Raw genomic sequence first — 14358 nt, forward strand, 5'->3', positions numbered from 1 at the left:
TGATAAAATACATGAATCAAATAAAAAAATTAAATGACATACACGAAAGAAATGAACTGAAATTGAATAAATGAAAAAATGGAATAAATTGAATGAATAAAATTAATTGAATGTTGAATGAAATGATTGAATAAAATCATCATTTAAATTATCAAATTAAATAAACAAAGATAGTGAAATAAATGAAAATTATTAAAATAAAATGTATTTTTTTTATTTAATAAAACAATTTATAAGACAAACAGTTTAAGCTCTAAGATGCCGAGGACCTTTTCTAGTTTTAATTAATAAATTACCTAAAACTAGAATAATTTTATGGGTCGTTGTGACCGACTTCTGGCAAATCCAGCCTTCAAATGGCGATCGACAGTTAATTTGAAAACAAAATAAATAAAAAAGTAAAAATGAATGAAATCTAGATAACAAATGCTCCAAAAAAATCAAGATCAATAAAATAGAAAAAATATAAAAAAATGAACAAATACGAATACGGGAAGGTACCAGACGCGCTGAAACGTTTGATTAAGCTCATCGTCATTGAGCTTTCTTGCGTAACCCTTTCGAATGTAGTCCGAAAGCTTTTGATGGAGTATCTCCGCCAACAATGGGTTCTTTTCCAATCGCTTAACAAGACTCAGGTGCCGTTGAAGGGCCATTTCACGGCTGTCTGGTAGACGAAAATCATCGTGACGCCATAGGAGTCCGGTTTCATAGCGATTTCCTCTCAGGTATGTACCAGACTTCAAAAGATCATGCGCACGTTGGTCCTCAGAGGAAAGAACGTTTTCAGATTTCGTTATGCCTTGGCTATCCAGCGCGAAGTAAGCCTTCACGATTTGGTGTAAATTCTCATCCGATTTCTCGGGATTCACACACACGTGGAACGAACATTGTCCAACCCCTTGCATTTTTTCCGCTTTCCACTCACCGCATACGGTCCATCCTAGTCGTGTTTTTACAGCTATCGGATCATCATATTTACCCTCTTTGGTTTTCAGAGCTACACTGACACCTACATGTTTCATTCCGATCAGGATACGTGGTCTAGCTTGGTAATATGATTCAATAGGCAGCCCACGAAGATGCGGGTAGAGCTGCGTCAGTTCATCTGTGTCGAGCGTTTGATCAGGAAGAAGCAGACTTTCCACGGTTCTTACGGTATTGAGTTTAAATCTCTTTGCGGTTTGCTGTATCCCCGATACATCCAGACTAACAATTCGTGAATTAGTTTCATTGCGCTGAGTGCCTCCGGTCCATCTGAGACACAACGGTTGTAAGGTTCCTTCTAACATCAATTGATCTGACAATTTCTTATCCAGTAATGTTAATTCTGATCCTTCGTCGAAAAAGGCATACGTGCGCACCGACCTATCTTTTCCATGCAATATGACTGGTAGATAACGGAACAGTAGAGCACTGGAGCTGGAATGATGTAAGTTGTATCCATGAAGTTGCTGCGTTTGTGTATGGGAAAGTAATACGTCTTCCGTCAATGAGTCTGTGGGATTAACCTCGGTGTTCCGATCGTTATGTAGTAGTACATGATGCAGACGAGTGCAGCCGTCTTTCCCGCAAGGTTTGGTCCTGCAACTGTTGTTGATATGTTTACGAAGACATCTGCGACACAGTTCGAACTCTCGCACAGCAGCCCACCGTGAGTCTCTTGAGAGTTCGTGGAAACGTTTGCACTTCTCGACTGCTTTGCAGCTGCCTTTACAGATAGGACAGTTAACATCATCCACTTGCCTTATATTTGTCTCTAAATAAGGCGCGCTCGAGGACATATAATCTAGTTGTTGTATTTCGGAGTGGGCGTTGAGAAAAGCATTTCCCTTCTTGACACCTTTAGTTTCGAACCGTACAGGCTTGGATTCTATCACTACCGGAGGGATGGTTATGGCGCTTGCTGCCTCAGCTAATGAATATACCCAATCCCCGAATGTCGCGAGATTAGTTGTCGAAAGGGTTTGTCGATATCTTGCCCAATCGAGCTTAATGATCGGCGGAAGTTTGCTAACAAGCTGATGCAGCAAAGAAATGTTGTACATATAATCCTCGATTCCACATGCATCGATCGTTGCACAAAAATTCTGTACTTGTACTGCAAAATCAACTATTGTCTCCAGCTTATCCTCTCGTAGTGGGGGAAGGGCGTTGATCTTTCCTACCAACGAGCTTATAATGGCTTCCGGTTGACCGTAGAGCATGCGAAGTGTTGAAATTATACCTGGGGCATTCGAAGGATACATCAGGCGGCTTTGTACCGCTTCGTATGCCTTTCCTTTCAGGCATCTCTGAAGCCGGATAATATTCTCTTCGTCTGAGAATCCGCACATGGCTGTCGTACTGTTGTAGACTGATAGGAAAATTGGCCATTCTTCCGGTTTACCCGTAAAAGCTGGTAGGTCTGTCGAAATCGCTTGACGAGCAGCCAATTGCTTTCGACTAAACTGGCAGGGTTCATTATCAACCTCTTCCTCAGATGTACGTTGACGATTTTGTTGCGTCGTTCTTCTGAAAGGTGTATGCAGTTGATCATTGCTGGAGACTGCTGGAGCGGTATTAGAATGGATGCGGTCTGCCGGTGGCCTTGGAACATATTGAGACCTGAATTTGTTCTCGAACGTAGAATTTACGACCTGATTCTGAGTAGAATGCCGTTGAGGATTGAATTTAGCTTTGTTCTGAGGTACAAGCACTTCACTATGTTGTTGAGAATTCACATCACTGATCCAATCATCAACTCTACTTGACGCCTCGCTACGACTTGATCGAGATCGATTGGACATCTCCTCTAGTAAAGCATATTTCTTCTTGAGATAATCACGATGCTTCTCTGCCTCCAGCAATTCGGAATTACGTCGTCTTTCTGCTTCCTGTTTCTCGAAGGTTCGTTCTTCTTCTAGTTTCTGAAGTTCTAGTTTCAAAAGTGACTTTATCGAGCACGACTGTGAAGTTACTGAACGAGCTCTCGGTCCTACTGGAGTAATCTTCACGATTGGATCGGAATTTACCGGCAAATTAATAGACTGACTTGATTTGGTCTGCTTCAGTTCTAGTGCGGCAACCATTTTTGACACCGATTTGATGTTTGGGGCGAGGTTTTGTGCATCCAAAGCATCTTGAGTGTTTATTGCGGAATCTGAGACTGACGGTACTTTAATCAGTGGAATTTGAGTTACGGTAATGTAGTTTAGCTCTCATAATCAGTAATATTGAGATATATATTTTACATTCAATTCAGTGTTTACTCACGTTTAGTTCCTATTCTGTTTTCGCTTTCCGCTTAAAATGCAAAATTCTATTGCGATATAGTGGGGTTCGGGTTCCTGTAGGCGATATCGGCTCTAGTAAAGGGTTCCCGCTTGTGGGTGAGCTACTATTACTGACCTAGTATTGAGAGTTGTTTTTAAGATACATTCTATTATTAAACTCTAGTTACCTTCGTACCAATCTAAGGTAGATATTTATTAGTAATGAGCACTATAATAGTTCGTTTTATGGCAGCTATTTAAAGGATTTAGTTTTAATAATATGTATTTGATACGCACTGTGAAACTGTGTTTTATTTGTTTACTCCCTGCGTTAAACTGTCACTCTCGTCTGTACCCTAGCTGACTGCATTCGTGTGCGTGGGCCAAGATATTGGATGAGAGGTGCGCGTGGTCCGAATAGGTTCGGACAACAATACGAATAACAGAAATAAAATATATATAAAAGAGACCAAATACATGTAACTAATGCAATAAAGAATATTAATAAAATAAAACGAAAAAAAAATAAATTAAACCAATGAAAAATATAAATGAAAATAATTGAACAGAATTAAAATAAAATAAAAAATATAATAATTGATAAATAAAATGAGGAAAATAAAAAAATAAATAAAAATATAATTCACTGAATGAAAAAATAAGTGAAACTAAACTGAAAAAGTGAATCAATTGAAACGAATTAAATAATTGAAATAAATAAAATAGATAGAACGAATATGAAAAATATAATTATTATTATAAAAAATATAAATACAATAAATCAAATTAATCACTAAAGTTTTACAAGGCGAAGTATATCAAATTTCTAAAATAAGAGATTTTAAAAAAATATAAAAAAAGTTCTCGAGGCAGCCATTTTGAGATCAGAGATGCTTTTACCAATTTTACTATAATCGGTTTTGTAACAGCATCAGTTTTGAAAATTTTAAAAATCGCATTCCGCTTGGTTGTGATGTCTTATTTCTAATTTTTTTCTTTTTGGAATTCCACTGCTTTCTTATTGTTCGGTTTGCATGAGAAGAACAGTTGACAGAATATGCTAGACTTAAAGAAAAAGTTGTGAAAAATTGAGAATTCATAAATCAGGACTCGAACCTAGAAGCAAACACTTCCAATCGTGGAGCCGCTTGAGACGAACTGAATTACTCTAATTAACACATGTGAAATACATTTTCGCAATTTTCGTTGTTCCATTCTGCAAAGGCTAAAACAATTACGATACAAATTGACAGATTTATATTCAGAACAGAAGCAAATTCAGCAAAAGCGTGTTATTCAGCAAAAGCGTGCTTGGTCTCTAAATAAAATACATCACTAAATAAAAAAGTGAACAATGGAAATCAAACAAACAAATCTGTTAAATATTCACAGTGCACAGCAAAACTTTGGTCCATCGAAAACGAGAACTAGTTTGGGAGGGGGTAGTAGCAGCAGTAGTAGTAGTACTAGTAGAAGCCTGCCAACAAAGTATCAGTATTTCCTAGAAGCTTTAAATTATTCAGGAAGGGCCGCAAAGAGCCAGCAGCAAGCAATTTCAGTTTTGCTTGGTTCCATTTTGAATAATTGATTCACCATTGGATGCAACTTTTAGCTCACTTTCGGTGCCAGTAATTACCATTGATGTCTGTTCGGTTGTTGAATTTCAATGAGGTCGGTCGAAATAGGAGTAGGTAACTTAATCATCGTCAGTCCGACTGGTCCGAAAAAGGGACGAACATTTTCCGTGCTGTTCTTTCGCCTGCCGGGAGCGTAAAATCAATTATAAGCCTCACGCGAAAGTAATCAATTCTGTCACCGGTGGTCTGCGTCCGTCACATCATTGGTGTTTTAATGGCCCTCATAGATAGAATCACTTTCATCATGTAACTTAATTGAGGAATCGATTTTTCCGGTCCATTTTTCATCACGCCACACACACACAAACACAATCACAAAACCTATCAGCCACGGTTGTCGGGTTTCGAACAAGACGGAATTTTTGGACTCGGCCAAACTGACGGAGGAAGAGTTCCAGGAGAATCCGATCATCAACTGGGACGCGATCCTGTGGGTGAACCGATCGACGGAGCTTTGGGCAGTGCAGCTGGTTCTGGCACTGATCTCGCTCACGGAGGCCATGCTGATTGCCTACCTCGGGTACAAGGTTAGTAGTTTTTTTTTGCACTGAATCCAACAGTTGTTCGGAATTCAAAAAAGGTGCCCTTTCGTAAAAAATTATTCACCTCTTCACCCATTTTCTTTCATTTTTTTTGTTTGAGTAACAACACAATTAGTTCTTCAGTCGGCCTTTTTCTCCTTTCTAACCGGAAAACTCTTTGTTTCTTTTTCTTTTCTTTTCTTTTTTTCAGGGAAACATATGGCAACAAATCCTATCATTCCATTTTATACTGGAGCTGGTAACGACGGTACCATTCACAATCACGGTAAGAACCCAGCGCTGCAAGCGATTTGCCTACCTAGTTCTTCCTTTCCCCTCGATCCCTGATCCCTTTTTCATGAGCTAACAAGGCTTTGTCCAGTTGCTGCACTTAGTCACCAAGTGATGCCAACTCAATGAATTTGTTTGTTTTGAACAGATTTACCGATAAACTTTTAAAATTTACAGATATCAAGTTTTTGGATTGAGGAAAAAGAAAATTATTTTTATTTTAGTATTGATATCAGATTCCGAATTTTTTTGCCTCTTCCTAACTCATCGAAGAAAAAAGACGCTTTCAGAAATTATCTTCAGATATTTTAACCTGCCTGATGTATAAGTGATGTAAATGGAATTTATTATAGTCGAACAAAAAACTTTTACTATTCTACCGAACTAAAATTCCAAGTGCAGAACCGGACATGGGATTTAAGTCGTTTGAAAATATCATCATTGCAAGAGCCAGGCAAAAGAAATTGAAAGCAAAGCCGGGTAAACACTAAACTAATATTTTTGTTTGGTTGTCGCATCAATACGGAGTACTCCGACATATTTTCGAGGACACCTTTTACGACGACACGACCAGGCACTCCAAAGAAAAATCGGGAAAAAAGTGTTCGTGAGCGATTTACCGCCAATTACCACATATATAGTGACCCCTTGAAAATGATTAAAATAATCTTCTTGCGCAACACTGTTCAAGTTTCTACGAACTAGTTACCAAGGAGTCCCGTGGTAAATAAATAAACCACAATGTCGAAAAATATCAGAACGATTTTTGCTAGTCAAACTTTTGGTGAGTTTGAACTAGTTATATCTTAGTTTAAACTAGTTATTGCTGGATTACTTTGCGGGAAATGCTTATTTAAAGGTATTGGATCAGATTTAGTCTAGGTTTAAAAGTCTTAATGCTACTTTGAGGTTGCATTATGACGAATCGTTTCAGGACATCATATGTGACACATGGACCAAGCGTCAGGATAATAAGTGTCATGACGTATTACAAATTACAAACGCAGGAAGCTCAACGGATCTACGAAATCTGCAATGAGGAATTCGCAGCCTATGCGAATACGGTTCGAGCAATAGCAGTAATTGCAATTGGCACGGACTTATTCATTTAGAAATGATGGTTTGATCTATCGTTTTCTGAAGATTTTAGAGTTTTATCACATTGCAAGAAGTTTTAAAGTAACCTTTTCGATCGTATTGAACTTTTTTTTATTCCGAATTACAGAATGAGCAGCACTAGAGCCAAGTCCAACAAATGATCATGTAGAATAACGGAGATATTCTGGCCATTAATAAATGTTCTGTGTTAGTGCATCGATTCTTGAATTGACTTTCATAAACATATTAGAAACATATCAACTAAAAATATTCCCGTTACCCTGTATTTTAAACAGCAAAAAGCTTAGTTTGCGAAGTTTTTTATCCCCATCGCACTAGAAGAAGATTAAATCACTATATGTCCCCATGATTTTTTTTCGTAATTTTTGGCGATTCAAAACTGGTTTCGTATGATTGTTTTGTTTGATTAGAATCTACGAATTAGATCAAAGTTTCCACTTGAAGATACCGCAAAGATGCTAGCACAATTCAGTATCTGCTCAAATACGCCCAGAGAGTAAGCCAGGACAACATTAATAAAAAGTCGATTAAATACCCTTATTTTAAATAAGGCGTATTGACTTTTCGATTAATTCTACTAGCGTTATTAGGAATAGATTTGAGAATAAGAGCGAATATTTTCGTTTAGAAAAGTTTCTGGAATTCCTGGTATTAGTCTCTTTATCGTCATTTGCGAAACTCGATATGGTATAAGTAGATCTGATAAATTATGCTACACTCCTCTAGTGAATATAAATACTACGAATATTTTCTGAATAAGGGCCGTCGAGAACTCTGTTTGTTTCCTTATATCAATTTAAACCCATGTTGGACTTGCGAAACACAGCAGTTTGGCTTCGAAAACCGTGCGAAACCGCACGATCACCAAACGAATGGTATTATGTAAAGATGGTAGAGCTGCTCAGTAACAGAACAACTTTCGTTGTTAAAAATATTTATAATAAAAATAATTTTTTCTTTCAACTGTTGTGAAAATATTAAGGTAAATAAATGTAACTACGGTAACTGTAGCTGTTATTTTGAAAACAACAGTTTTTCAGGCTGAGTTGCCAGTTTCATTCATTGTTCGAGTAATTTCGTTTTGACATTACGAGTTACTGAGGGGTAGTTAAATTTGCGATACAGTTTTTAATAGCGAGTGGCAGGTCGTGTCGTCGCCTTTTATCATATGCGGTACAGTGCCATAGCAGACTATCAAAGTGACAGTGTACTTTCATGAATTTTCCTTCTAACTGGCAACGGTGAATGGTAAAACGCAATTCACCATAGTTACTGTTTATTATGATGCAAAAGTAAAAAAAAGTTCAGCGACGAATATTTATGTTCAGCTGCTCCTACTGATTCTTTTCAGGTATATTAATAAATTCAATTTGATAATAATGGATTTTCCCATAGATAAGCAGATGAAATTGATGAATGATTTTTAATGTGAGGTCTTTTAAACGAAACAAAAGGAAAGTTATAATATAAATGCAATATTCAATCTAAATGCAGATATGTAAAGCTAGCCAAAACTTCGTCGTTAATTTTAACCAGAAACTTTCAAGAAGACTTAAAGTTAAAGAGTTAGTTTAAAGAGAATAAAAATTTTTCTAACTTCATCCGTGCGGAAGATAAACATGCTTTCTTGGTAAACGATCACACATTTTGCAATAGTTCGATAGAATGTATTATTTTTAACTTATCTATTGATTCCAAATTTTCAATAAAAATACATCGCTCTAAAACATTCACACTACATCAACTACATTAGTTTTGTGTACAGTTGCATATACAATTATCAATATTTGGTTTTGGTTCCCTTTATACATAAGTATCTAAAAGCTCCCATGCTGGTACATGCAATTTTTTTTTTCAATCTGAGTCGAAACAGAGTTAAGGTCGTCGTAAATTTGATACGAAATTAATAACGATTCCTAAATAGATGCCGGTTCAAGCGCTACAATCGCTTGGGATGTTTGTTGCATTTTAATCCGAACCCAGTTAGGAATCCTAATGAATTTCATTGGAAATTTCTACACAGATTGACGAAAAACTTTCCGTGAAGCCGGATGTGTATTAGGACCTTAACTTTTTTATCTGTTTCACTAAGAATGATCAGGAGTATTTCAACAAAATCAGACGATTCAGTCAGTTAAAATAATGCTGTAAACAAACGAAAATAACAAATTTAAATATAATCATAGCAACTTTAAGTAATGTTGCCAGTTGCTAATATTTTCGTTTATTTTCCCTTTACAAAACCGAATAGAAGAATGGGCTAGGCCAACATGATTAATCGATGAACCAGAGTATAGTCATCTGTTTCTATGGAACCTAGGGGTAACATTATTATTTGTATTTGGTCGCATTGGAACTTACCAAACGCCGGCATCTTGTTACTTCTTTAAAAACCTAATTAAAACACGTTACCAATTTAGAAAATTGAAAATATCGTAGAAAAGTACTCGAAACTGAAATCAATATTTACACATTTACTATTATTCACAACAAATGATCTACCATCAGGCCAGTCGTTCAGAGCAGAGCTAATAAAGCTCATTTTCATCGGCTCAAAATAGACAAAAATAACGAGAAATAAATGTCACTGTCAGTTGCGCTTGCAAATCTCTAGAACGAGATCCATGTCCAGTGAGCGATATAAGCGAAACAATAGTTTCAAAATTTTGTTCTTTCTTTCATTTGACCTTTCAGTCGTTTTCGGTTTTCAGTGAAAATTGCATACTGTGCAGTGTCGATATTCAACCGAAGCATTGATAATGACAGAAAACGATTCGCAACAATTTTTACCTGATGGTGCTCGATTCTATAGTAGTTTTGGTTTGCAAATAGGTTCAGGGGTGTATTTACTTCGATTTATCATATTTTAGACACTCTTAATAGCCAAATGTCACATATTTTTTCATTATATCGATGAAAGAATGAGATTTGAAATTCGATAGACGATATTTTAGATAGAAAAAAAATGTCAACCATTGAATTCTACTGTAAGTATATCACGTCACTATACACATTCAATATGTATCACAACACAACAGTAGTTTGTAGTTTCAATTTTGATTTAAATGGATATGCCATGTTTGTGTTGAAGTCCACCGATATTCTTTTCAAATTTTCTGATGGGGGGGAAATAAATTTTTTCTCTTTTATTACTGCATCTTCTCTGAAAGGTAAGGTCAACATTCTATGAAACATATGATGGAATGCTGCCATTTTGTGTTGGTGAGCATGATTGAAAGCGTTTGTTATGACGCGGTCCGCGTATTGGTTGGCTTCCTATATAGGGTAAGGGCTCCCTATTTCATCTCATTAGTAAGGACGTCGCCTTCAAACCCCGATTTAGCCACTAAAATCACAATAACTATTTCATATTCTATTTCATCGCGTTTCGCCTTCGGCTCGTCAGTGCTTAAAGCAGTTCAAATTGAACTGCCATCTCGTGCCTAGCAGTTCAACTTAAACCGCTAAGCAGACGCAAAGTTTGCACGGATCAGGGTCATTTCGTCGAAAGCCATTTCGCCGAAAGCCGTTTCGCCGAAAGTCATTTCGCCGAAAGGGTTATTTCGCCGAATGGGTCACTTCGCCGAATGCCATTTCGCCGAAAGCCATTTCGCCGAAAGGGTCATTTCGCCGAATCCTGAAATCGTCTTGAAATCGTAATTAGAATAAATTTAAATTAAAGACAAACGAAAGATGATAGCGTTAATGCCCGTTTTGTTGACCTACCATTGTACTTCTTGAATAAAGATTGATTCATGAACCTCAGCAAGTAGTTCCCAAGGAAACTTGTTGACTATTAGCTAGTAAGCACCAAAGCAATTGCATAGGTGTATCTACCAGGCAAATGTGGGTGGTATTCTCCGTTTATTAAGTGAAAATGAAAAAATATCTAATGCGGCTACGCCACATCGTTCTGGTTCATGTGCTGTCCGACCTCGCTACCGCTCGTTCGGACCTAACTAAAGCAAAGAAACCTAGCTCTGAGTAGACCGGTCAAACGAGGCGGATACAGGTTTGTATGCAAGAGGCCGCCGCTTCCGACGGCGGGTCGGCGGCCGACTCAGCTGGCGTCGGCTCGGCTTTGTGCCGCCGAGCCATCTTGGCCTCGGTTATGTGGCTGCGCCACATCAGTTATACAGGAGACATAACATGCAGGAGATATGACCCATACGGCGAAATTACCCTTTCGGCAAAATGACCCTTTCGGCGAAATGACCCTTTCGGCGAAATGGCATTCGGCGACGAAAAAAATCGGTTTTATTTCGATATAACAGCTCCAAACACTGCTCAGAATCATCAATTCGTTGTTGTTTTTGATCGATTGTGAGCTCACGCGGCACCCATTTTGCACAAAGCTTTCTCATATTCAAATATTCGTGAATAATATGTCCAACACGTTCCTTTGATATCTTTAGGGTGTCAGCTATCTCGATCAACTTCACTTTACGGTCATTGAAAATTATTTTGTGGATTTTTTTCACGTTTTCATCGGTAACAGCCTCTTTTGGACGTCCACTGCGTTCATCGTCTTCGGTGCTCATATGACCAGTACGAAATTTTGCAAACCACTTACGAATTGTTGCTTCGCCCGGTGCAGAGTCTGGATAACACTCATCAAGCCATTTTTTGGTATCAGCGGCATTTTTTTTCATCAAAAAGTAGTGTTTCATCAACACGCGAAATTCCTTTTTTTCCATTTTTTTCACAATAACAAAAGTAGCTTCACTCAAAACGCAATATCTCACAAACTAATAATCAGACAGCTGTCAAATTTATACACGTATCTTTTGAAGGTTGGTACTAACTGAAAATGGTATGGATTTAATTCTAGTGGCGCCCTCTCATAGAAACGATACGAACTTTTCAGCCGATCTGTTAAACGAGTGACGGCTTATTGCTGGCCGACCCAGAATGTGAACATTTAGGGGTTTTGTTGGTTTTTGCAAAAAGCACATATTTTGTTTCTATTTCTTCGCGTTTCATATTACTGCTTCATTCGCCTTGCTCCACGTTGAGAATTGATTCACATTTCTTGAAAATTTAACTAATATTCATAAAACAGCAAAAAAAACACTTATGATGTGTTCACTACTCTGCTCCAAATTTCATCTCAATAGATTTTTGTTCATCCTATCGTTGGTCCTTTATTCATCCTATGAATTAACAATGGCGACAGCAAACGAAACCAAAATATTGCACTATTACACTCTCAGGTTCAAAATGTCAGAATTCTTCTTAAAAACGGCCTAATGCCAACTATGAGACAACATACGATATTTTTAGAACCAGTTTGAAATCATTTCAACGTTTAAAAATTTTTCGGTCGTTTCCGTTAACTTTCGCTTTAAATTTAAAATTTAACTGCAAAGTTGATTTGGTGAACTTTAAATGAAAACAAAAATGTAATTGTTACTATTTATACAAAATGCAGAGCCAGTTATTGTGATTGTTATTGATAAAAAATTTACTCGTTGAATATTCTCGTGAGCGGGGCAAACTTACGGAGATATAAAGAACTATCTGATAACATCATTTTATTAGTGAAAACAGTTAGAGCAGATATAGACTTTTTATGCAAAGCAATACATATTTTCTATGAAAATATCTGGCATCTCTATGGCATTTGTACATGAAATTTTCGAATTCGAAATAAAAATTGATGCCAAAAGTCTTAGAATTGCATGAAACGTCGCGATTTAGCGTTATCTCGAAAGAAATATTTTTTAAATCGGACTAAAAAATATTAAAATTCCCAGAAAGTCAAAATGTTCGATTTTGGAAATTTCATGTACTCCGCCCTATGGTGCTTTTTCAAGATCGAAAATGTTCAAATCTTAACCGCCGGGCAGCACACCTTACCCATGTCCGATTTAGCTCAAATTTTGCATGGGGACATTTTTCGATTTTTGAGCACTAGAGCTTTACCGACGACACGACCAGGCACTCCGAACAAAAAATGGCAATGAAATTGTCTGTTAACGATTTACCGCCAGTTACCGCAAATATAGCGACCCCTTGATAATGATAAAAATAATCTTCTTGAGCAACACTGTTTAGGTTGATACGGAATAGTTACCAAGGAGCTCCAAAGTAAATAAACAAACAATTTAAAAAAACGCAAAAGATACGCGAATGGTACACATTTCTACAGATTTTGTTCAATATTTCAGAGACTTCTACTGTGAAACCTAACCAGTCAACATGTTCTAGCTGCATGCGGTGGTGGACTCGCAAAGACAGGAATTGCAAATGGTTTCGTAAAAAATTAAATTCATGATCGAGAAATATAAACAATTTCTTGATCGAGCTCCTGGTAGTAAGCAAATTCGAACGAATAGAATTATAAATGGAGTAAAGTATTAAAAATGAAAACTAAAGGAGGAAACAATTAATTTATGTGTATTCTGTGATTAATATTTCAGCTATCTGGTTTGTCTTTCATCTATTATCTTGAACCAATTCGAATGTGTACATGAACCTCATTTGAAGGCCGCTCTCACACTATTGAAAGAGATATTTTGTCATTTCAAGAGATCAACTGAATGTGGTTAAACTGAGCCTCGATTGAAGAGAAACGAGTGATGAATTGAATGCTGCCCGTTCGGGCCGTCAGCAAACATTGTGTGTGTCAGAGAGTGAAGTTTACTGCATTAGAGAGATCGTCAATGTGTTCCACATTCAGTTTCAATTGAATTGAATGAAGTTTTACAGCACTGTATGGTACGTTCCATTGAAAAAAATACATTCGTAGCCATGGTTCTGGTAACTGTTATCTAAAATCATCAGTTTTCGACTTTTGTTGCCAGTTTCAATAGATTTTCAAGCAATTTCGTTTTGACATTACCAGTTACTGAGGGGTAGTTAAATTTTCGATACAGTTTAGATCAACGTGTTCTGTCGGTTACGTCATATATAGCATCATATATCTGGAACCAAAAGTCACAGCCTTTTGATCTTTGAACTTGATCAATGGCTTGACAGTAGCTTTCAAACGAGCCCAAGTTTGTTAAAATCGGTTCAGCCATCTCTGAGAAAATTGAGCGCGTTCAAATATCTTCTAAAAGTGCACACACACACACACACACACACACACACACATACACACACACACCACTCACTGCTTGATAATCAACACACCCACACACATACAGACATTTTCCGATCTCGTCGAACTGAGTCGAATGGTATATAACACTATGGGTGCTCCGTTCGAAAGTCAAAAAAGGCGAGTGGGTAATGTGATGAGACATAACCGAATGACGTGAATAGTTTTTTTGATGTTAAAGGATCTGAATTCTGGCTCTGGAATTCCGGAACCAAATTTGGTAGCTAGAACTGTTGAACCTGAATTCTGCCACTCAATTTTGATGCTAGATTCTGGAACTGAATTCTGAATCTGAATTCTAGGACTAAATTTTAGATTAGGATTGTTGAACTGATCAGCGAATTTGAGTTCTGGAGATAGATTTCAGAACTGAATTCGAGACCAGAATTCTGGTTCGAAAGTGAAATCTGAACCTGAATCCTAGTGAAAGA

At 37.2% G+C, this 14358-nt stretch overlaps 1 protein-coding gene across 14 annotated transcripts in view; it reads left to right on the plus strand.

Moving 5' to 3' along the window:
• Positions 1–14358, plus strand: part of LOC131439036 (potassium channel subfamily T member 1) — a 440000-nt gene that overhangs the window by 317964 nt on the left and 107678 nt on the right. For all 14 annotated transcript variants that reach the window (XM_058609546.1, XM_058609553.1, XM_058609541.1 and 11 more), the window contains 2 exons: positions 5220–5418; positions 5624–5698. In XM_058609546.1, the coding sequence (XP_058465529.1) occupies positions 5220–5418; positions 5624–5698 (274 nt within the window). The remainder of the gene's footprint in view (positions 1–5219; positions 5419–5623; positions 5699–14358) is intronic.

The sequence above is a fragment of the Malaya genurostris genome, chromosome 3 (genome assembly GCF_030247185.1).
Source record: "Malaya genurostris strain Urasoe2022 chromosome 3, Malgen_1.1, whole genome shotgun sequence".
Taxonomy (NCBI): Eukaryota; Metazoa; Arthropoda; class Insecta; order Diptera; family Culicidae; genus Malaya; species Malaya genurostris.